General features: G+C 56.3%; 9 protein-coding genes across 9 annotated transcripts; 5 read left to right on the top strand and 4 right to left on the bottom strand.

The window, feature by feature from the left end:
* MAM_07570 (FAM96B-like protein) lies at positions 1–881 on the top strand (the record flags this gene model as incomplete). Its single annotated transcript, XM_040826368.1, has 2 exons — positions 1–244; positions 502–881. 2 exons carry the CDS (start codon positions 1–3, stop codon positions 879–881), a joined length of 624 nt encoding a protein of 207 aa, XP_040675581.1.
* A 3,783-nt stretch (positions 882–4,664) lies between these two features.
* Positions 4,665–6,285, top strand: MAM_07571 (uncharacterized protein; the record flags this gene model as incomplete). The annotated part of the gene is made up of 2 exons (XM_040826369.1): positions 4,665–5,883; positions 6,116–6,285. 2 exons carry the CDS (start codon positions 4,665–4,667, stop codon positions 6,283–6,285), a joined length of 1,389 nt encoding a protein of 462 aa, XP_040675582.1.
* A 1,148-nt stretch (positions 6,286–7,433) lies between these two features.
* On the top strand, positions 7,434–8,516 carry MAM_07572 (uncharacterized protein; the record flags this gene model as incomplete). Its single annotated transcript, XM_040826370.1, has 1 exon — positions 7,434–8,516. The coding sequence occupies one exon, from the start codon at positions 7,434–7,436 to the stop codon at positions 8,514–8,516; it is 1,083 nt and encodes a 360-aa protein (XP_040675583.1).
* A 1,168-nt stretch (positions 8,517–9,684) lies between these two features.
* Positions 9,685–10,149, top strand: MAM_07573 (Cyanovirin-N; the record flags this gene model as incomplete). The annotated part of the gene is made up of 3 exons (XM_040826371.1): positions 9,685–9,841; positions 9,910–10,049; positions 10,138–10,149. 3 exons carry the CDS (start codon positions 9,685–9,687, stop codon positions 10,147–10,149), a joined length of 309 nt encoding a protein of 102 aa, XP_040675584.1.
* A 527-nt stretch (positions 10,150–10,676) lies between these two features.
* Positions 10,677–12,620, bottom strand: MAM_07574 (Glucose-methanol-choline oxidoreductase; the record flags this gene model as incomplete). The annotated part of the gene is made up of 1 exon (XM_040826372.1): positions 10,677–12,620. One exon carries the CDS (start codon positions 12,618–12,620, stop codon positions 10,677–10,679), a length of 1,944 nt encoding a protein of 647 aa, XP_040675585.1.
* Positions 12,621–13,827: 1,207 nt separating this feature from the next.
* MAM_07575 (Ribosomal protein S5 domain 2-type fold, subgroup) lies at positions 13,828–17,037 on the bottom strand (the record flags this gene model as incomplete). The annotated part of the gene is made up of 5 exons (XM_040826373.1): positions 13,828–14,393; positions 14,451–14,538; positions 14,603–16,743; positions 16,801–16,946; positions 17,018–17,037. 5 exons carry the CDS (start codon positions 17,035–17,037, stop codon positions 13,828–13,830), a joined length of 2,961 nt encoding a protein of 986 aa, XP_040675586.1.
* Positions 17,038–17,448: 411 nt separating this feature from the next.
* MAM_07576 (acetyl-CoA acetyltransferase) lies at positions 17,449–18,940 on the top strand (the record flags this gene model as incomplete). The annotated part of the gene is made up of 4 exons (XM_040826374.1): positions 17,449–17,513; positions 17,662–17,711; positions 17,781–17,853; positions 17,938–18,940. 4 exons carry the CDS (start codon positions 17,449–17,451, stop codon positions 18,938–18,940), a joined length of 1,191 nt encoding a protein of 396 aa, XP_040675587.1.
* A 1,781-nt stretch (positions 18,941–20,721) lies between these two features.
* Positions 20,722–21,027, bottom strand: MAM_07577 (uncharacterized protein; the record flags this gene model as incomplete). Its single annotated transcript, XM_040826375.1, has 1 exon — positions 20,722–21,027. The coding sequence occupies one exon, from the start codon at positions 21,025–21,027 to the stop codon at positions 20,722–20,724; it is 306 nt and encodes a 101-aa protein (XP_040675588.1).
* A 427-nt stretch (positions 21,028–21,454) lies between these two features.
* MAM_07578 (Glycylpeptide N-tetradecanoyltransferase) lies at positions 21,455–23,342 on the bottom strand (the record flags this gene model as incomplete). Its single annotated transcript, XM_040826376.1, has 3 exons — positions 21,455–21,847; positions 21,954–22,530; positions 22,654–23,342. 3 exons carry the CDS (start codon positions 23,340–23,342, stop codon positions 21,455–21,457), a joined length of 1,659 nt encoding a protein of 552 aa, XP_040675589.1.
* Between the last annotated feature and the right edge of the window lie 209 nt (positions 23,343–23,551).

The following is a 23,551-nucleotide window of genomic DNA, read 5'->3' on the forward strand; positions in this document are numbered from 1 at the left end:
ATGGCCCCCGCAGCACTGGACAATGCGAATCCTACCATTTTGAACGCCTCGCAGTTGCCGACTCGTCAGAAGAAGACGGCTTCTCGCCATGGTCCCGACAGCAAGTTTTCGGATATCATCTTCTCCAAGCCTGCCTTCCTGTCGCAACCGTGTTGCCATGATGACGCGCCGTGGTCCCGCGGCCCTGTCGGGATGGACCATGATGGATATGCCCCGGAACCCATTGACGAGCAAGAAATTTACGGTGCGTCCTATATGTGGCCTATCTACACCTCTGCTATCACTCATTCTTGCATGAAGATGCCCCATTTGTCAACCCTAAGTCCATCTTTGCCCGCAAAACTTGTGCCGGCTCGGCATTGGGCCTGGCAGTTGAGCATCCGGAAACTGTCTTGTCTTGGTCAAATAGAATGCGCTGCCATTTGCCATTGCCATGTCTTGCGCCTCGTTGTTCGGTGTCGTCTGCGAGTTTGCTAACATGTCCTGCAACGCAAACTATAGACTTGATTTCTACCATTTCGGATCCTGAGCACCCCGTGTCACTTGGACAGCTCTCAATCGTCAATATTGACGACATTCACATCACTCCTTCACCAGCCCTCGGCGTACCTGATGCCAACACTATAGTTCAAGTGACGGTTGAAATCACCCCTACCGTCACGCACTGTTCGCTTGCCACGGTCCTCGGTCTTGGTGTCAGGGTTCGACTAGAACAGTGCTTGCCACCAAACTACCGTGTCGACGTCCTCTGCAGAGAGAATACCCATAGCCAAGATGACCAGGTGAACAAGCAGCTCGCCGACAAGGAGAGGGTTGCTGCAGCTCTGGAAAACGACTCTCTAAAAGGAGTTTTGGATAAGATGCTTGAAACGTGCGTTTGAGTATTGCGCCGGCGAGCCTGATGACCGCGAGTTGCCGACGCCTGGTTTTGTAGCATTCTGACGTCGGGTGGTGAAGACGCTTGCGATAAACATGTTGCGCATCAAGCTCTGTAGGGAAGTCAACGGCTCGAGCCTGTGAGCCCGGCAGTCCCCTCGGCTGTTGCAATTTCAATCTCTCCAAACTGTCTGGCTGGGCACAAAAAGGCCGCGGCAGCGTGTACGCTCTCTAGCCACCCCTCTCAACCTCCAATTCTGACAAGTCTCGTCGGCTCACTGTATAAGCAGCCAACGGCTCCGCTAAAAAGTATGAAAAGTATCCAGGGGTCGAAGAGTCGCATGTTGAATTGCCATGTTGGGTGGCTCTTCAACATCACTTTGCGAGAGTAATCGGGCTTCTGCAGCTGTCTATTTGGTCTCAACTGAGTGCCTACATACAGAACAGATGTTTGTTTGCAATTCCGAGACGCATCGATCCATCCCGACTGTGCCGCGTTCGTGCTTCAAATGCCTCTTTGTCTATTTCGCCTCAGCCACATGACCGACACGGAACGTTGCCCAGTGTGTACTCTAGACTGATCCAATACTTTGCAAAACTCATTGGTTTATTTAGACAGACAGTTAGATGTACAGCCTGTGCAACCTCTACCGCCGTACGACGAGGCTGAAGCACGGTCTCCATTATATATGAGCACGAAACTATGGACTAGCGAGGTGAGCATGACAAAAAGGAGCACGGCAGCGGCCTCTGGTCGAATAGGGCGGATGGAATGCGTATGCTGATTTTGCTTTCTTTTAGTAACGTCCAATGCTTCGTAGGAATCTATCCTGCCAGCTACTTGCAACAGTCTACCCTAAGGCGAGACATGTGTCTTGCTCCACAACCTGGTCCGTTGTCCTGGTGCATGCGCCATGACACAGGTTGTAATAGCGGCGAGCCAACTCGGGGTTCTGCGTCAAACATGAGCCAATGGCCAATGATGAAAGGACTCGAGATGTCTGTCCGTACTTACCCTGGATGGGTAAGGGCCGCAGCACTCTTTTCTATCCTCGGCATCGGAACACGCTGCGAGCTGTTTCAGGCGTTGTTGTAAGTATATTCACGCCATTGTATCTGCATCTCATGCAAGTACTTACCTTTATGCATGCCTAGTCATTCAGGATATTAGAGTCGGTCGTCTGTGTGAGCAAAGGCAAGGTACATGTCTGAACTCACATCCCTTGCCGCAAAGATATGATTACAAAACTCCAAGGAGCTTCCCCAGCCGCACCGAAACCTCGAAATCAAGTGGCAAGGGGGGCTCTCAAGGACAATGTCGTCCCCCCTGAGTGGTTCCGGGAATCTAATGTTTGCGCATTTTTTATAGTACGGCGCGGCCTCGTTATACTAGCCACAATCAGAATGCAGCAAGAATCCCATCTCCTGGCTACGTGGCATACCCTGAGAGGCAGAGGGGCCCCTGCTGCAACCCTCGAGTCACAGCACTCCTTGGTCAGGTTGCCTTCACAGGCGAGAGCCTTGAGAAGCCGTTGGCAAGTGTGGTAAGCAAGTCAAGAGGTTTCACGCAACTCTTACTTGTTCGCAACCCTTAGCGGCTACGTCGTTAGCGGCTGCGGTCGCACAGAGCTATCTTTTAGAGGACCTACCGACTTGGCCCATTGTACAGGAAGGGGGACACGCCAATCTAAAGACCCCTTGACGAGGACCTCGCAGTCGGTGTCGACGGTGAGCCCTCCCCAGGCTTGTGCTAGCTGGGCGGAAACAAGGAGGGTGGCGACGAGATGCATGGCCAGAATCACGACGAGTGGGGCTCAGCGAAGTGGTGGGAGTCCTTTGTTTGAGTTGAAAGTCTTGTTGGTATGCTGGGTAGTGTCGGCATCGAAGCCCAGCGACTTTTATTTCCCTCTTTATATGTTGTTGGACTGGCAAGACGGGCAAATCCGTCATGAGGGCCAAGATACACTCAGGGGTGCCCTAGCAGCTCCAGTCAATTTTGCTTGAAGCAGTTTTGTTTGGTAGAGCAGCTCTGAAGAAAAAAAAACCCCTCGCTTAACCTATTAATAGTATATGTACGTATTGATGATGCAGGTTGCCAGCTACAATCATACGTTTTTTACCTGACATCATTCGACTGTCACACGGCCGCTTGCCAGTGTCATATATGCACACAATTAATGCACTGTATTTTTCTGTTGGCAGTTGTAGACTAATAATACAGGCCTTGTTATTATTATAATGCCTTGATTGCGTTTAAGTTGGCTGATGATAATATTCGGTTACTAAACACCAGCAAATATACCCTAGGGAATTGCTACACGGGCATGACACTTTGGCTACACGGGCATGACTCTTACACGGGCATGACTTTTACCACTTCTGATTGGTCGCATTGTCTCTGTTAACGACGCTGGATTCTGCCACCTCAGCCGCAAGTACCTGGGCCATTTTAACCTTGCTTCTGTGTAAATTACTTCATTTCGGCTAAGCTACTACGCAGCAACCCAGTGGTCGCGCAGTCGGGGCGACCCCCTCGAGCTTGCTTTCTTCATTTTCGTAGCTTTTAATAAACCATAATACGGCACCCTATGCTGTAGAGATAGCGACCAATTCTTTCACTACAATCTTGTTCTCTTCTCAAGACGTCAATGTCTTTGCCTCGCACACCTCCTCGCAGGTCGCGGAGCCCTAGTCCCAGTGATCAATCACAAAGAGGAAAGCGACACAAATCCAGTCGGCGACGCAGATCTAGTCCTTCCACAGTTGAAGACCGACCACAATCCGCGAGTAGCTCTGCTACGAGTATCGGTCAGTTCTACGGCCTCGGGGACGAAAATGCACTCGATAACCTGTTCGCCTCTTTCCCGCAAACACTTTCAAGTCTCCCACACCCCCATGGTTCACAGGGCCGCCATGAGCCTGCATGGGGCCTTCGATCTGACTATGAGATATATCTTCAAAATGACTTCTTCCGTGGAAAAAGATGGAGCCAGCGAGTCAGAGCGCTTATACCAGGCCCAGAATTTGATCCATTCGCCTCTGAACCTCCCGAATCACCCCCATCCGCCCAGCATCTCCCAACAAGGACAAGAGCCGAGTTCGAGTCCGCAATGCGCATAGTACGAGAGGTTACCGGCGAAGGTCGAAGGCTAACTGTAGACCTTGCTCGATCATACGAACGTGTACAAGCTTGGCGAGAGAGATGGGGATGGTCACCATTAAGTTTCGAAGCATATGACTCTCCTCCACCGTACTCTCCACCTCGTAGGTCACCCACACAACCTCCTCGAATATCACCGACGCCCGAAAATATTAGTTCCTCGCCTATGCGACAGTCTCTATCTCCCGCCCCGGAGCCAATTCCGAACCCAATAATCCCTGGCGACCCAGCGCCCTCGGCCGAAGTTCTTTTTAAAACAACCAACGCATTTGCAAAGGAGAACGGATTTGGTATTATTCGGCGGAATAAATATTCCTATAAGGGACGGTTGATTAGGTACTCCATTCAATGCGACCGGTTTGGACAATCTCGGGCCTCGGGGGGTTCTGGTCTTCGAACCCGAAGGTCTCGGAAGTGTGATTGCAAATGGATGATAATTGCTGAAGCCCTAGAGGAAGGCAAGTGGCTTCTTCGACAACATAGAGACCCGAAACATCACCAGCATAACCATGAACGGAGTATTACGCCATCTGCGCATGTTTCCCACCGCCGCCTTACTACACCAGTTAAAGCAACCATCGAGTCAGCAAGCCGTCGCGCGGGTATTCGAGCCAGTGATGTAGCTGCTATGGTTGAGGAGCAATTCCCCGATACAACACTCCTGCGGAAGGATATCTATAATGCCCGTTCGTTCATTAACCGAGAGAAGCTAAATGGCTATACACCTACTGCGGCATTGATCAAACTCTTTGATGAGAAGAAGATCCCATACATCGCGAAATGGGCCGATGATGATCCAGATAGACTGCTTGGTCTTGTCTGGACCTTTCCGTACTGTCTACAGATGTGGAAGCGCTTCCCCGAGGTTATTAGCTTTGATAACACATATAACACTAATCGCTTCAAGCTTCCTTTATTCCAGGCTACTGGCCAAACCTGTCTTGGAACTGTGTTCAATGCTGCATTTGGCTTAATAGATAACGAGAGGAGGGAGGGGTTCCAATTCCTTGCAGAGAGTGTTCGCAAGCTCATTACAAAACACTCACTCAGGGAACCAGATGTCATCATCACAGACTTCGACAAGGCTATGAAAGCTGCCGTTAATGATCAGTTTCCAAATGCACAGCAACAGCTTTGTATTCATCATATCCTTTCAAACGTTTTGCTTAAATCGAAGACTAGGTGGACGGGCCAACGTGAGGACAGTACTACTAGCCCTAGCGCTAGTGACAGTGAAGACATTCCCTCACAGGCGGATGGCGGGTTGAGCACTACAGATAAGCATCTGATCGAAGATCGGTCGAGTAGTGATAAGATTCCTCATACTTACCAAGGCGTTGTTTTAATGTGGAAAAAGGTTCTCTATGCCGAGACTGAGGAAGCGTTTGAGCAGGCATGGAGAGATCTTTGTAAAGAGTTCGACGACCAACGAGCGATCTTACAATACCTCTACTCGACTTATATGCCTGTTAGTGCTCAATGGGCACGTTGCTTTATCCGTCGTTATCGTAACTTCGGAATCCGAGTTACGTCCGGCACAGAAGCAAGCAACAATAATATCAAAAGCTATCTATTAAATGGCATGAGCCACCTCTACCGACTCGTCGAGGCAATGCAGGATATGATACATGACCAAGAACGTGCCTTTAAGGATGCCTGTGGACAGGATGATGTCCTGACTGCTCCACAATACCTAGGTTCGATGGGAAACTATCTTGGTGAACTACGAACAACCATGTCATCGAAAGGACTTGGGTTAATCAACAAGCAATACTGTATTGCTCGCAAATTTCTGCCGACGGGGAAGAATCCCTTCCCCGACTCTATTGGACTTTGCGACGACGACTGTACGGTCTCTATTGAGCTGGGAATCCCATGCTATCATAAAGTCTACGCAAAGCTAGATTCTGACACACGTTTCACTAAATGGGAGGTCCACCCACGCTGGCGACTACGGGAATCGGCATCTCAAGATCCATACCGACGAATTCTTGACCCGAAAGTTGCCACTGCACTACGTGGAAGGCCAAAGAATACAGCGCAGGTTATCCCAGAAAGCCTAGCTATTACATCAAGTAGCCGATCTGATAATCAACCAAGTGGGCGACGAGGTCGACCGCCAGGAAGTCTCAATAAGCCAACTCTTGCTAGGAGAGTGCATAAAGCTACTCGAGAAACCATCACACAAACTGGTGGCCAAATTGGCATCTCAGCCCAGCAAGGGCCAGGTAGACCTTCTAAAGTCCTAAATGCTGGGAATACGACAGGCGTGCGGTACAGTGGACGGAGGACGCAACGAAACATTCGCAGGACAAGGAGTCAATGGGAACTGGCTAAGAGTGATGACGAAGATCCAGATTGTATCGTTGTGAGGCAATAAATTAAGTAGACCACATCACGTCTTTTGCCAGTATTTGACAGTTACTGGCTAACAGTACAAGGACGGTAGTTTAATCCGAAATGCAGGCTTGCAAGATAGCAGAAGACCAATCGCGCCCACAACGATAAGTGACTGCAATTCATGGTGATGTAGGAGCTTGTTAGTGAAGTTGGCTACACCGCCTTTCCGAGGAAGTATCTGTGGGGCCAAGAAAGTATGCGACCAATCAGAAGTGGTAAAAGTCATGCCCGTGTAAGAGTCATGCCCGTGTAGCCAAAGTGTCATGCCCGTGTAGCAATTCCCATACCCTATATTGCACAACGTATTATTAACTTGTGCGTCACTAGTATCAACCGTAAATTTGAGAACAAGAAGAGAGAGAGAAGCTATCCCTCCTTTCTCTTGTCATGTAATGGTATTTCCTGCGACGTGTCTCCAGAACAACGCCCGCCCGCGTGCATCGACCTAGCCCTGAGCTATATAGCAAGTAGTTTAAGCCAAGATTCTCTCATCATCGGACTTGGCTAATAGAGATTGAGCAGAGCACCCCTTGGGCCCACGTATCAAAAGCCGTTGGATGGTACGCAAACGTTGTATGACTCCTTGTCTCGAAATACAAGAGGTCTGCGGGCCACAATTTTCAGGCCCGTGGACAAATATTCTGCGCTGGTGAAGAAGTTGCCAAGTGTCAAGCAGGGCGACGTGGTCCATTGCATCTGGTGCTGTTGCTAGTCGGACTCTCTACGTGTCTTGGTTGTATTTTCGCCTTGATACGGCGGCATCCATGGCTGATGATTCCGAGACCAAGAGTCTACGAGTGTGCCGGACTATAAATCGCGCAAGACTCCCCATTGCTTCATGCCGTGCTTCCTCTTGTGTCAGAGGCCTTTTTTGACACCACGCTTGCGGGAGCTGTCTGCAACCAAAAAGCGTCACTCACGCTTCGAGCTCTAGACGAGACACGGCCTATGTGCAAAGCCCTTCCCTTCCCACTTTGCGGCCCAAGTGCCTTTCAAAATGCACCTCATGTCCCTGTTTGTTGTTGGCGCTCTCGGCGCGGGCATGAGCAGTTTGAAAAAACAGATCATGGCCATCCAGCCCGACTTGGTCGAACATTACGCCTCCATCGTTGAGCCTCTGGTTCCGCCAAGGTTCTGGGCCGCCCAAGTAGGCTTTTATGAACCGCTCGTCGGTGTTGGCGCCAAACCCATCTGCGGATGCAAGGCCGAGGAGATGTTCCAGCTGCACGAAGTCTTCTTTTCAAACATAACCGACCGCGTCCGCGTCGACTTCCATCCTTATGCGGACTCTCAGCCATTCAGCGGCGACATCTGGTACGAGTCATCCACGACGACGACCACCAGCAGGAACTTCAAATGGGAGAACAGCGGCGAAGTCTCGGTCGAGTGGTCTCTGCAATTCAGCGGCTCGGGCTCCAAGCTCGGAGCCAAGTTTGGCTACAAGGTGGGCGAGGACAATGTCAGGACCAAGACGAGGTCGTTTGCCGAGAAGAAAAGACTCACATGCCCCCGGGGCCACCTGTGTCAAGCCCAGACCTGGAGCTTCTCGGCATCCATCCCCGGCAACTTCTTCAAGGTGCCCGTCGTCGACTTCAGGTGCTCCCGCGCGTGCTTGCGGTGGAAGCACGAGGGCACAGACCTATACCACGAGCTGAACCAGACGTCCAAGGTGGCCCTCGCGAGCCTTGCCGGCCTGACGCCGACCTGGGACCGCCTGGGACGCGAGTACTTTGAGCTGCGCGACGATCGGGGCGACGCCGTCGTTTCTTGCCCGCCCGGGGGCGACAAGATTGTCGGCATTCAGTTTCCCCCAGACTCCATCGAGACCGTTTACAGGCACGGCAGGCCTCACCAGCCTTCGATCCCGGTAATGGACAACGACAACAATCTCTACCAGATCCAGATAATGATGGACTTTTCGAGGAAGCACTTCCCCGGCCAGAATAGGCGGGATTTCGTGGAGGCTCATCTCACGCAGGAGGACCTGGCTAGCATGGATGCTCGGGATGCAGAGGTCAAGGTGTACGTCTTGGACACAAACGTCCCTGGGCTCCGTGACGACGAGAGAATCGGGAACTAGAAGGCGACGAGCACCACGTAGCTGCTGAGCTCGCAGCTCCGGCAACGAAACGCGGCGGCAGTCTAGCCTGTCGAGCCATCCTGTCGAGACCTAGCCTGCTGCATGCGGAGTACGAGTGGCTGAAGGGAGATTTATTGGAGCTTTCCACTTACTCCTGTACCAGTTCCATGTATGTATTTCGTTACCTGGCGCTTCAACAATACTGTACATCGTCAGGCGTCATGAATCAAGAGTCTGCCATCTCCGAGACGGCGTGGCTACGAGTTACTACACTCGGCGTAGATATGCAGACAGCACGGAACTGTGCCGTGATGACCAAGGTGGACGCCACCGGAGCCAGAAGAGGTCGAGACTATTTTGGCACGGGAAAGCGGCCTGCCGTTCGGGCCCTGGTCTCCAGACAAGGCTTCTACGCGAGACCATGACGCAGATGCAACCGGCGGCAGACAGTCGTAGCATCACGACGGCCTCGTCCCGCCTCCTGGTGCGTGGCATGGTGCGGGCCGCTGCGGGCTGGGAGCAAGACAGACGTGGCTGCAGCCCCCTGCCGAGACCTTTTTTGTCTCGGACGACCCTGAACCTCCAGAATCCAGATTCCGCAGGCGTACGGAGTAGATGACTGTCCGTCTCGCCGGGGCGTCTTTCCATGACGCAAAGGGGGGCCATGGCCGCCATCAACCGAGGCCGCAGAACGGACAAACAAAGACACGACTTTGCAGCGACGATACAACGATGCAGTTGGAACGTCCAATTACAGTCAACCACGTACTGGCCCATGAAACGGGCCAAGACTTGATGCCGGGACGTTGGGCCAACCTGCACCGACGACCGCCCCCAAGTTGCACCACAAAGGCCATGCATGTCCTTGACTCCTTGCAGACCCAAGAGTCAAGAGTCCAGGACCCAAGAAGTCAGTCAGAACAGAGATACGCCCGTCCCGCGACGCACAAGTCACTCATGACACAGCCACAAAGGATCCGGCCTAGCATACATGAAACCCATCCTCCCGTTCCTTGGCTCCCCCTGCATCGTGACCCCCTCATGACGGGTATAAAGTGCTCGCAAAGTCGCCGTATTCCCGCACCTCGGAGATCTGTGTCCAACCACTCGAGCTTCAACGCCGCCCCGGATACACACCAAGCACACACACCCCGTAGCACAAGGCAGAATGTCCTTCGTCGAGTCTTCGCGCGAAATGTGGCTCGAGGACGGCCACATCCTCCACGCCCTGTGCCAGGACGACGACGGCAACTGGAACGGCGCCTCCATCGATCTGGACAGGTTCATCGGCAACAGCGACGGCTGGTTCGTCTGGGACGGCGAGAGTAAGTCCGCGCGTCTCGGCCCCCTGCTACGTGACGCGCCGGGGCTGACATGGTGGACGCGTCGCCAGACTTTTCCCACTCGGCGAGCGACATCTCGCTCGACGGCACCCTGCTGTCGGCCGAGATGGGCATGGTTGACGGAGGGAACCGCGAGCGCCAGGGCCTCGACTTGAACGAGCGCATTGGCAACTCCAACGGCGAGCTGGTGGTAAGTTTGCTTCTGCGCCGGGTGCTCGCCGGCGGCGGGGAGGAGCTGCCGAGGCCGCCGCCGATACTGACGTGTTTGGCTCTTTTAGTACAAAGGCTAGACGGCAGCGTAGCCAATATATCGTTTGTGCGTGATGCGTTCGTCTCGTAGGTGATGTGATTGTCACGACGCGAGGCCGGCGCTGCATATGTTGCCGCGACGAAACGCCGTGACACGTATTACGTGGTGATGACTGTCGCTTTGCCGATGCTGGCGCAGCGCAAGTCGAGCAGTTTCCTTGCACGCGGTGGACGTGTGGGCGCGTAGACGAGGCAGGCGGGCAGGGAGGGAGGGGGAGTTGGGGAGAAGAAGCCGGCGTCGGGGATGTGTTCCTGGATGGAAACCGGCGGCCGTTGTGTGACGGTGTAGCGGCACGGAACAAACGGGTCAAGAGGGTCGTCACGAAAGGAAAGGGCCTAGTCGCTCGTGTCGAGTCTTGGACGTCACGGGCGAGAGTGTCACGGGGTTCTTGTGCGCGGATACGGAAATCATGCTGGGAATGGTATTCTTATTGAGCCCCAAGGGGGAGAAGGAAAGACAGAAAGAGGTGGACACGAGGCAGCAGCACCGTCCGGCCGGCTGGCCTGCTCACTTGTTCTGACTCAGAATCACGTCGGCCGCCTTCTCGGCCACCATGTAGGTCGACACGGCGGTAAAGGTGCCCGGGATCCGGGGGTAGACGGAGGCGTCGACGACCCTCAGGCGCCGGACGCCCCTGACGCGGAAGCTCGAGTCCAAGACGGCCATGGGGTCGTCGTCGGCGCCGATGGGACACGTGGACGACGCGTGGTGCCCCCAGACCGTGTCCTTGATGTAGGCGTCGAGGTCGGCGGTGGTGCGGACGCCGGGGCCGGGCAGCATCTCCTCGACGTCGACCAGCTGCCTCCGGAAGGCGTCCCGCGCGACGCCAATGGCCTCGCGGATGGCGGCCACGTCGGCCGCGGAGTCGCCGCTGCCCGTGTCGAAGGAGTTGTACACGATGTCGGGCACGTCGAGGGGGTCGGCGGAGCGCAGGGCGACGCGGCCGGCCGTGTTGCGCGGGTGGCTCTTGAGGATGGCCCAGGTGAAGACGTCGTGGTCGGCCGTGACGTTGTAGGCGTAGCCGGGGAAGTAGCCGCGGAAGTTGATGGGCCCGCCGAAGACGAAGGCGTCGTACTCGCTCGCCCGCGACGTCCTCATCATCATGGCGGCCGCGAAGCCGTCGGAGACGTAGGGGCCCCGGCTGCCGAGGACCGGGTGCTGCCAGCGGCTGAGGCAGGGGTCGCCCTGGTCGGAAAAGGTGCAGCCCTCGAAGAAGCGCCAGCCGGACGAGATGCGGCCCTGGACGGCCACTTCGTAGTGGTCCTGGAGGTTGGTGCCGACGCCGGGCAGGTCCTTGACGACCTTGATGCCGAACCGCGCGAGCTCCTGCGCCGGCCCGACGCCGCTGAGCTTGAGGATCTGCGGCGAGTTGTACGTGCCGCCGGCGACGATGACCTCTCGCGACGCCGTGGCCGAGCCGGCGACGCCGCCGGAGCCGGAGCCGGAGCCGTGGCCGGATCTCGGGCTCGCCCGGTACAGGTGCGCGCCGTCGAGAAACTCGACCCCCGTGGCCCTCGGCTCCGCGCCCGTCTCGTCAAAGACGACCCTCGTGACGTGGCAGTTCATCCGCACATCGAGGGGATACTTGCTGGTCCCGTCCCGGTTCTTGGCGTCTCTCACCGCAACGACAAAGTCGCGCGCGCCGGACCTGCGCCCGTCGCCCGACGACAGCGGCACCTGGAAGTACCCGCCGTCCCGGTCGCGGGCCTCGGAATCCTCGTTGGCGTCCCCCGCCAGCACGTCGAGCAGGTTCGGAAGCAGCCTCGTGTGGTTGCCCAGGGCGAAGCTGCCGCCCAGGATCATGCTGAGCAGCCTCGGGTCCTGGAGGGGGATCGTGAGCGGCGCCCGGTCCGTGTCCAGCCAGCCGCTGTATCCGTGGCCCCTCGCCCCGGGCAGCAGGTACCTGTTCCTCTCCAGCCTGACAAAGTACTTGCGCATCGCGTCGGGCGCCCAGGAGCCGTCGCCCGTCTGCGCGGCGATGCGCTCAAAGTCGGAGCGGTGCGGGTAAATCGCCACCAGGGCATTGTGAGCCGTACACCCGCCCAGCGTGCCGGCTCGAGGATACAGCGTCCCGAGCATCGTCGAGCCGGCCGGCGGGTGCAGTCCCGTGTACAGCTCCCCGTCCGGCGTCCGGTACGAAGTCTTGAAGTCGCGCGCCTGCCGGGCGTCGTCGGCGTAGTGCCGCACGTAAAAGTTCCACGCCATCTTGTCGTCCTCGGACGACCGGCCAGAGAAGGCCGGCACCGTGTAGTTTGGGTTGTTGCCCTGGTCGTCGCCGGCCTCGATGAGCAGCGTCTTGTGCCCGGCCATGGCGAGGCGCGCCGCCAGGGGGCCGCCGCCGGCTCCCGATCCGACCACGACGTACTCGTAGCCCGTGAGCGCGACGCCGTGAGCGAGCGAGCCCAAGAGGGACAGGCCTGCGAGGGCCGCCGTCTGCCATGAGGAGTGCATCGCCGCTTCTGTGAGTCCGGACCAGAGATGGCGTTGCCCTTTCGCCGCCAGCTAATCGTGGCAGACGGCCTTCCCTCTCGGCCTTTTATGATAACTCCATGGTGACGTCGTCATGTCATGTCAAATTACGATCAACCACATTGCAAACCACCATGTCACTCGCCGTGTGGTAGTCCGTGGGCCGTCATCTCGCGCCAACGCAACGCAACCGTCCGTTGACGAGTCACGCGGCCGTCTATGCTCCTTGTCAAGAACATGTTTTGCTTGGGTGTCATTTCAATTTGTTTTCAGTTCAATTTGTTTTTCCAAGAAAAAAAAAACATCTCATACTCCGCTACCATTGTGCTCTTTTCCCCGGTCGGCTCCATCAAAACACGGGTGGCCAAGCCTTGACGTGGTGGATTGTGGTCATAATAGTCACCAGGTAGCCCCCTAGTGCACGTACGATATCCGCCCAGTTCTAGCCCAAAGCAGCACAAGATGAGATGGACGTGTGGCGACGCCGCCATCCTATACATGCAGCCGTGCTCCTCCTCCCGACTCCCGGTGCGGCTGGCCTCGTCCTTGGTGAAAAGCAGGCGTGTCGACGGGGAACCCCCTGAGTCGGCCCGGCCGTCCATCGCAAGCTTTTCTGTCTGCGCTCTCGTTTCCCAAGCCCAAGTCGACGTTTACCACTTCTGTCTTTGCATGCGTGCCTCAGCGGCGGTGCTGCATGTCACCCTGTTGCCGGCCAAGCCAACTGGAGAGGGAGGAGAAAATCGGGGGCATATATGGACTCTAGATGCAGTGTTTTCCTTGAGCAGACAGACGACACCCTGCTGACCCATGCCTTCGTCCCGTCTTGCTCGTCCCCTGGATGGTAAAGTAGTAAAGCCCCACCATGCATTGCGCCGGGTGTCTCCCGGGCATCGAGCTCACGTACGATCTGGATCGAGGCCGACGGTACTCGGGTCGCCCGTTTTCACTCGCCCGAGCCGCAGAGCATCTTGGAAACGTCACCGACCCTCTTGGACCCGTTCATGGCCGCCAGCTGGCTCCAAGTGTGATGGTCTCCTGCCCCTGCCCCTGCTCCTGGCACGCCTTGCTCCATGTACACGGTAAGCAGTTCCCTGGATTCAACGCTCCGGGACCTACATCGGATTGCCACATCGCTTTCTGCCCGCCCTCCCGCCAAAATACTTGCTGCGTGGAAAAGAAAAAAAGCCCCTCATGCATCCCCCAGCATGCCGCTTTCCATCAAGCTCTGGTAAAACTCGGGTTCCAAAAAGGTCTTGACACTCACGTCCTCACTGAGCCCTTTCCTCCGTCTGGTCTTGAGGACAAAATCCCTGGCTGTCGCCTGTGCCGATGCAGGTTGCAGCGGGCGGATAATCTGCTCCCGGTCCAACGGGTCCCCGGGCACGATGCTCCAGTTGTCAAAGACCAAGCTGACCATTGAGCTGCCCTGCGTCTTGATCCGCAGGTCCGTCTCGAACCCAAAGCTGTCAATCACGGGAATCAGGCCGTTGACGCGGTACAGAGGCGTGCCGGCCACGGGGCCGTCGGACAGTACGTGGCCTCGACGCCGCGACAGCACGTTGTACACTTCGGTGTGCGAGTCTTCGGGCCCAGTCACGGACACGGCGTACACGGGCTCCATGAGTCGCGGCGATGCCATCAGGAACGAGGAATAGCACGCTCGTCGCGACGTCGGAATGATCTGCCCGCCGCCGCGAAAGATGGCCTCCCCAGCCAATGACACATCCGTCACCTTGAACTTGGTATTGCGGATCGCTGTGGGAGTTAGTGCCGGACTTGGCGTCGCGCTCAGAAGGGGGGGGGGCCACATACGTTCTTCGCAAAGGGGACCTTCTCTGGTGGCCCAGCTGAATCCCTGCCGGATGGACTCCTTGACAGTGTTGACAAGTTTCTTGTCCACCTGCCCTTTTGTCAGCATGTCTTGGGTCGGAACGGAAAGCAGAGGGATACACCACACGACCCACCTCGGTAGGGAGAGTATCGTCCTGCAAAATGTTGGGCCCTTGGTCATCTGGCCCGAAAGCCCAGATGCTGCGCGCAGCAAGCTTGTCCCAGCCGTGATTCTCCTCGAAGAACTTGGCCGTCTTTCGGATGGGGTCGCGAATCTTGACAGCGCCCTTCTCAATGTCCGTTGAAATGCCCTTTTCCAACTGCTCCGCAACCATGGTTATCTTGTTCTTCTTGTTTGGTGTGATGGCGTAGCACTTTGTCGCCGACGTCTCTACCACCGTCTCGCAGAAGCGCGTCACCGGGTCAGATACTTTGATGTCCATGTCGGCATACAGCCGTCTGAGATCGTGGAGCACGCAGTCCATGTAGAGTTCCCCCGTGCCCAGGATGACATGCTCGCCGGATTCTTCCACTTTTGTATCAATCAGCGGATACGACTTCTGCACTTTTCGCAGCCCGTCCAGCATCTTGGGCAGCTCTGACGGGTTGATGGGCTCCACTGCGACCTTGAGGACCGACTCAGTAAAGTGTGTGACGGGCCTGAAAATGTACGCATCCTCGTCATCCTCAAACTTGGGGGCTACGATAGTCGCAGACTTGACGATTGAGTTGTCCACGCCGCTCAACAACAGCAGGTTTCCTGCCGGCACACGGTCGGTGGCAACGTTGTACCTAGTCTCCCCGATGAAGACTTGACCGAGGGTGGCAGTGGTCATGTCTTCCTCATCGTCTAGAGAATAGCCCTCTCCGAGCACCCGGACTGACATGCCAGGTCGCGCAGTGCCACTCAGAACGCGGCCGAATGAGTAGAAGCTCTTGGCGTCCGAGGTGTTGAACAGCTTGGTGACGTGGATGACCAGTGGACCATCATGGTCACACGCCCTCATTGAACGTGCAACCTTTGTGTCGAGTGGACCGCTATATGCTCGCTCCAACAGTCTCTGTGCGCCCGCAATCGGAGACGGGACGTGTCGAACAATCATGTCAACAAATGCTGTCGAGGGGCCGAAAAACTGCTGGCACACGGCCTTCAAGATGTCCTTGGCATCTGCCCTGTATTGCGCAGGCTTGAGATGAATGTTCAAAGACGCTAGAACCGGTTTCAAGTCCTCGGGTGCGGCGCTGATGGAGTGTGTAAAGAGCTTGTATATGGGCTCGAGAACGAAGTGAACGAATGACCGTGCAGCACCATCCTCCACAGGTTTCCGTGTAAATGACCGCTTTCTAGGGTTAAAGTAGATGTCGCCCCAGAGCCTCCGAGCAAACTCATCGGTATTGACGTCGCCGTATGTATCGGTGTACATGTGAGCAAAGGACTGCAGAGTGAAGCACCAGCCGAGGTCGGTGCAGGAGAAGGAAACATTGCCCTTTTCAGGGGAGATCCGCTTCTCGGCAGCCTTCGTAGGCACAGCATCGGTGATGACGGTGTTGACCTCCTCAACAACGTGTTTGAGCTTAAAATAGGCGTCCTTGGGCGGCAGCTTCAGCTCCAAGATCAACCGATCCATCTTGTTAATGATGAGCGTCAGAGGAATATCCTCCAGAACCGCATGTTTGATGATCTGCTCCGTGTTGACCTGCACACCCTCCACGACATCCACGACCAAGCATACACCATCGACCAACCTGAAAGCGACGGCAACTTCATCGACAAAGTTGACGTGGCCAGGCGTGTCAATGAGGTTGACCAGGTGAGACTTGCCCTTTACATTCTGCAGGACAAGACTCATGGGAGATGATTTGATCGAGATTCCTCGCTCGCGCTCCAAAGTATGAATATCGGTGTACCGTAGCTTCTCGTCGCGCTTTCGCCCGCTTCGCCTATCCAAGTCGCCTGCGATGTCATGCGTCTCCAGAACGAGCATGTCCATGAATGAAGTTTTACCATGGTGCAAATGTCCAGCTAGTGCCACATTTCGAGTCTGTTCAGGCAGGTTCATCAAGTCTGTCATGAATTCGCGCTCAGAAAAAACAGGCGGCAAGTCCGCTTCCTCGATGGTGAATTTCTTTTGTTCGATTGGTGCGATGATGGGCTCGCTGAGAGGCTGCGCGTCCTCCTCTTCCACGCGTGTTTCGACATCTTCACCATATACCTGCTGGGCAGTCGGGTAGTACTGCTTGTCTTCGTGGAGAACAACGGCATTGGACGGCCCGTCTACGTCTCCAATTAGCGAATTATCGATCGAGTTTGAGAGGACTTGTTTGCACGAACCATCCAGTTCCATGAGCTCCTCCCCCGTGACCTCCCCGGTCTCTTGGGGTTCATCATCGTATACGTAGTCGCCCGCCTCGGCGCCGGCCTCGACGCCGGCCTCGGATGCGTCCTCAGATTCAGCCTCCCCAATAAAGTTGCCGAACCTAGAAGAGTTTTGTCAGTATTTTGAGCTCGGGAGTGCAGCATCGATGGAGAATATGAGGAAATTTCTCACTCGTCGTAAAGATCATCCATCGTTTTGTTCGGCAAAGTGCGAGCGCCTGCGATCAATGGACTGTAAGCGCACGATGAGCTGCTGGCGTCGCGGCCGCGATGCGTGGTACTTTTTTTTCCCTTTGGCGACAGCTTCGTCGCGTCACGTGGCACCATTCTTCGCTGGTGCAAGTGCGCGCCGTTGCACACAAGGCAGCATCGGCGCTAAACCCGGTTCAGCCCACATCAGCCCACTCGCTCTCAACCTCCCCCACCTTGGCATTATTATTACGGTAACTTTGGGAATTGCATTTGAGCTCTCGCCACGCCGACAACCGAATTCAACCTTGTACAGGTCCTGAGCTGTATTTTATTCATGTATTGCTTCTTTATTTTCTTCTTCTCTTCTCCGCCGGCTACGTCTCAAATCTAATTCAACCTTTTGTCACCGCCATGTCTGGTCTGCCTCCTGTTTACATCGTCTCTGCTGCCAGAACCCCCGTCGGTTCATTCCTTGGGTAAAGCTCAACCTGCCTCAACTACTCCTCGACGACTTTGCTCCGAAGTGCCTCGGTGAACAGCCAACGGCCAACGGCCAACAGTCAACACTACAGTATACCTTGTATCCTGCCGTTTGCTGACTTCAATTCTCTTTGTCTTGAGCAGCTCCCTTTCCAGCTTGAGCGCCACTCAGCTCGGCTCTGCTGCCATCAAGGGTATCTTTACGTTGCAGCTCCGTCGCTCCGCCCACTTGAGATTCAACGTCTGACCCCTCGCTCCTACAGGTGCCGTTGAGCGCGCCGGTATCAAACCTGAGCAGGTAGAAGAGGTCTTCTTCGGCAATGTCCTCTCTGCTGGGTATGCCCCCTACTCCACACAGACTTCTTCCCCCTAACGCGGCAGCTTTTCCTGCTTGGTTTCGACAGGGCTGATATCATCTAGTCTTGGCCAGGCCCCCGCCCGCCAGTGTGCCATCGGCGCCGGTCTCGCCAACAGCACCATTTCGACGACGGTGAACAAGGTCTGCGCCTCCGGTCTCAAGGCCATCATTCTCGGTGCCCAGACCATCATGCTTGGAACCTCCGACATCGTCGTTGCTGGCGGTACCGAGTCCATGTCCAACACCCCCCACTACCTACCCAACCTTCGTACCGGCGCCAAGTACGGCGACCAGACCCTCGTCGACGGCGTTCTCCTGGATGGCCTGACCGATGCCTACAAAAAGGAGCACATGGGTCTCCAGGGTGAACTGTGTGCCAGTGACAACCACCTCTCGCGCGAGGCCCAGGACGACTACGCCATCAAGTCGTACCAGAAGGCACAGGCTGCCACCGAGGCTGGTCTGTTCAAAGAGATTGTCCCCGTTGAGGTGCCAGGCGGCCGCGGCAAGCCGCCCATCAAGGTTGAGCGTGACGACGAAGTCAAGAACCTCAATGTCGAAAAGCTCAAGGCTATCCGCCCGGCCTTCAAGTCCGACGGCTCCATCACGGCCCCCAATGCCGCCCCCATCAACGACGGTGCTGCCGCCGTGGTGCTCATGTCCGAGGCCAAGGTCAAGGAGCTTGGTGTCAAGCCCATGGCCAAAATCCTCGGATGGGGTGACGCCGAGCGAGAGCCTGAACGCTTCACCGTCGCTCCTTCCCTGGCTATTCCCAAGGCCATCAAGCATGCTGGTCTGACCGACAAGGACGTAGATTTCTACGAGATCAACGAGGCCTTCTCCGTTGTTGCTCTCGCCAACATCAAACTCTTGGGTCTTGACGCCGACAAGGTCAACGTCTTTGGTGGCTCCGTCGCCATCGGCCACCCTCTCGGCTGTTCCGGCGCCCGTATCATCACCACTTTGACCTCGGTCCTCAGGGAAAAGGGCGCCAAGATTGGCTGCGCCGGTATTTGCAATGGCGGCGGCGGTGCTTCCGCACTGGTTATTGAGAATTTGCAATGACTCCATGAGCAACCTCCCATGGCGCACGGATCGCGACTATGACGACCCGTTCATGCGTGTATGAGGTGTGGACAGCATGGCATTCTGCCGAGGACATCATTTACCAAAACTTGATATTGACGAGTAGGCATGTGCTCATAGACCCCAAAATAAAATAATATTTCCCTTCTATTTTCCCGCTAGGATCGCTGCTGCCTCCAGGTGCCGCGTAAGCTGAAAACTTAGTTTGCGACCAGTTCTGCCGGGCACATTCTACCTCTGGCGAATGACCGGTTTTCCATGGTCCCGTTCGAAATGGTTCGGCGGCAGGCGATGGCGACGGCCAAGGTAACCAGACTACAGCTACATTGTGGGATGCTGGCTCAAACTCCAGAAACTGGCCAATATGATGGCAGAGCATTTGGCAATGATGGCGACGCCCTAGCATTCGGGAACCTGAAACGAGAGCCATGTGATGAGTACCCCGACGGTTGGAATTTGCGCCTTGGCCTGCGAACATGTCGTTTGCTCAAGCCTTTCCCAATGAACCACGCCTTGACCCCGACACCATCGTCTTGACAATATTGACTATACTCAGGCAGCACGAGCGAGCATAATGCTGTAATGATGGCCCTCGGCCGGCTATGCCGTCTCGTCCAGCGGCCACCAACTATCCAGCACACACTCACTCCCTCCGTGGCTAACATGCTGCCACGACGCCGCCCGAACGGGAGAAACTCATGGCGAGCCTCGGTTCCCCACGGCGTCGCATTGCTCACCGCAAGACGATCGCGACCCGGCCTACTATGCAACCAAAGTGCCCATAGATCCAGCGACAGGCGTTGCGACGCTCACGCTGGAGACGTAAACATCTTTTGAGACGGTTGAGCCCGGGTCTCTGGGCTGGCGGTGGCTTGCCAGGGGCAGGATTGTCGTCAACAGAACCATCTTGATGACATTCGACCCAAAAGTTTGACAGAATCATCTAGAGCTAGGTGTTCGCAGTAGAGGGCATTGCATGTAGACTTTCCAGAGCGTTTGCAATCGCCGCCAAGTCGAGCGCGTTGCGTCGCTCTGAAGATTGCCAGGCTAGCTTACCTTGAGCGCCATGGAACTACTACTGGTTGTGAATACGCGAAACAACAGAAGCAGGCCCAGTTCCGTGTTCTCATAGACCGAGAGACGGGCTGGCATTGCCATCGAAAACGAGACTGGACTGGTGAGCCTTGGTACTTGCCAATGAGTGAACTCGTCCCATGTGATCAGAACCAATACAATGAAGCGGCCTAACCGAGTCCAGCGCATATAGAAACGCAGGTGCCTGCGTCCATGAGGATAGGAGGGGCGTGTAGGACCGCAGTTCGCTGGATATTGAGAGGGTGGTTTGATGTAGAAAGCAGCAACGTACAAGGTGGTTGACCAGCTCAGAATATCAACGACACGCTCGAGGACGAAGCAAGGCACCTTGCTTGCCCTCGTTATCTGTGCTCACGTCGCCCACGACCGTGAATACCACTTGCTGAAAATACGGTTCGCCCGCCCTAGAGCCCCTCGACTGCAGTCAGATAGATTCGAAACGGGTCCGGCTACACCGCACCAAGGCCACTCTCTGTTTCACAGCTCACGCTCCATGGTTGATGTGTGCGTTTTTCCTGTAGGTCAACTGCCTGGGCAGAGGCCATGCCGACGATGGACGGCCGAAGCGTTGCGACGAGAGGAACCTGTTGCCACGCCAAGCGCAGCAGCTTGCGGGACAAGTTATATCCAGAGCAGGCTTGGCCACAGCGACGAAAACGCGCGCCTCACTCGCGATACATGGGCTTGCCGTCCTTGGCGCTGGTGCTGCTGCTGCTGGTGCTGCTGCTGCCGCCGCGGCCCCCAACGATCGGATCAGCCCAAGGCTGGAAGCACCCGTGGTCATGGTCCGTCGTAACGCGCACATCAGAGGGACAGAGAGACAGAGGGCACTGGCTGGCATCCTGAGTGCCTGGACAAAATCGCCAGCAAGCCGGGTGTGATGCCCGAGGCTGAGGCTGGCCATTACAACGACGGCTGGGGACGTTCTTGTTCTTGTCGACATTCATCGTCTGCACCAGGGGCTTGGACATTCGCCTGGCAGCATCTTTGGGACGCCGTTATCAACACGCCTCCTGGGTCAAGGCAACTGTGCGGCACCCCGGACAGGGACCTCCTCGAAGACAGATGGATTGATGGATGCACCGCGGCAGCCACGTAATAGCTAACTACTGAGTACGGTGTACGGGGCTGGCGAGCACGGGCATTGTGCAGCAAATGGCCTGCGCCTCGTTCTCTTTGCTCGCGGTGGGATATGATGGTATGCCGCTGCCGCTGTCGCTGCCGCGAGAATCACCGTCGAGCCCAGAGTCAGCCGCGCCCGAGGCACAAGACACACTTCACCACAGCCAATGGAGTCGTTTCACGCCCAGGAAAACCGGTCAGTGGCAGGCCCGAGGGAAATGGTAACGCTTTCTTTGGCTACCGCATGCGCCATCTGGCCTGCTGCTGGTACTGTTCCTACGGCATCACCAACCCGACGCCGCTTAAATGATCCTCGTCCAGCTCATTCTTGGCATTGACACCACCGGGAATCGGGCTCGCCCGGTAGTTGAACAGGTAGTAGTGGAGGTGCCCGTCGCCTCCGCCAAACTTTTGCTGCTCCAAGAACAGCGCGTTGTCCATGAGCGACAGCGCGTTGAACACATCCATCTTGGCCCTCTTGGCGAGGATGAGCGCGTCCTTGACGAGCGCATTGAGGCGCTGTTTGAGGGCCGGCTTGTCCACCGCTTCACCGATGCCGGCTTCCGTGGCGTAGTAGAAGAGGTAGGCCACGCGGAGGACGTCGTTGTTCTTGATGATGGAGGATTCGACGCAGAAGAAGGAGAAGAAGTCGGTGACCTTGCCATTTTCCTACATGTTTGCGCGGTTAGAATTGACCGTCTTCCACGTGTGTACATGCTTTTGGTGGCACGAGTCTCTAGTCCACGCCTCGGGGAGGGGGGCCTGTCCGCCGTACCTCGACTACATATGGCCAAATCACTTGCTTCGAGTCCTTCTTGGGCAAGAACCAGTGGCGAGCTTCTGGGGCGGCAAACTCTGGCGCCATGTCGTAGCGTGCCAGGTATCTCTTGAGCAGCCCGACGACGGCGTCGACGTCCCCGTCCTGCATCTCACGCAGGCCCCTGGTGGCCGTGTTGTCGGGCAGCGCATACCTGCGCACCTGGTACTCGGGCTTGCTGCCCGCAGGCAGGGGACTGAATCCGCAGGCGTGCAGCCTTTTCCAGTTCAGCGCGCGGTGGTAGTACCGGCACGTGCTCACGGGCCGGGGCAGCACGACGCCCGCCGTGTAGAGGCCCTGCCAGACGCCGTCGAGATTGCTGACGCGGGTCACCTCCTTGATGAGGACCGGCGCGAGGCGCTTTCCGCGGAGCTTCTTGTGCACGCAGAGGAAGTTGACCTCGGACGACGTGAAGGTCTTGTCGCGCACGCGGATGCGGACGGGGATGGCGGAGATGAAGGCCACCAGCTTGCGGGATTGCGATGCTCGCACGCCAATGTGGTATTTGCGCTGCCAGCCTGGCGCCATCATGGCCCTAAAAGCTCTCGTGTCAGTGCAGGCCGGCCTCGCGGAAACGTCTCGGGTGCTTCCGTTTGTTTGTCCCTCTGCCTTTCTTTTCTCGTCTCGTTGCATGTCCAGGGACAACAAGAAAACTCACCATCTGAGCACCTCGGGGATGTAGTTGAACCGGAACATGGCCTCGTCGTCCTCGACGTAGTGTCCGTTCAGCAACTCGTACACCTCCTTCATTTCTTCGTCGTCCATCAAGTCCACCGTTACCCACTCGAATCCAGCCACCAGCGGCTGCGGCTCCCTGTCAATGTCGTCAATCTTTTGAATCTTCAGTGGGCCGTCGTCAACTTTGCTTCCGTCCTCGCCAAACTTTGGCACGGGCTGGGTCTGCCAGAACTTGTAGGCGCCCATGTCCTTGGCATTCTTGCCGCTGGCAGCCAGACCGGTCATGATGTCGGCGAGGTTCATGTCCTTGAGCAGACTGGCGACTTGGTCCGGGGAGGGGTTCGAGCTGCCCGACGCCGCGGCCAGTTCTTGCATCAGCCCCGGGTTGAGGGCCACCAACTCCTTCATCTGCTGGGGCGTCAGGCCCCCTATGGCCTTTTTCACGTTGTCGGCGTGCTTCTGCTCGTCGGACTGGCCAGTCAGGAGCTGCTTGGCCTTCTTGCGCTTCGACTTCTTCTTCTTCTTGCTGCTGGCGGGCGCGGTGCCTGCAGGGTCGTCGGCGGCCGTGGCGGCGGCAGGCTCGTCATCTTCGGACTCGGATCCGCCATGGTCGACTTGTTTGCCCTTGCCGACGATGGGCTCAATCGGCTTGGACTCTTGGGGCGACATGACGCGGAGCGGTGCGCCTTTTGGGGACGTGTGCCGCTGCTGATGGTGATGGTGCTGATGCTGGTTATTTTTTTTTTCGGCTTTTTGTAGGAGTGATGCTGAAATGGTGGGATGGTGGGGGCACCTGGAGTTCTCAAAATGCGTGCATGTCGGATTTCAGTCGATGGTTTGCTGAACTTGATCCTGCACTCACATCTGCAAATTGTATA

This window comes from Metarhizium album (genome assembly GCF_000804445.1).
Source record: "Metarhizium album ARSEF 1941 chromosome Unknown scaffold_33, whole genome shotgun sequence".
Classification (NCBI taxonomy): Eukaryota; Fungi; Ascomycota; class Sordariomycetes; order Hypocreales; family Clavicipitaceae; genus Metarhizium; species Metarhizium album.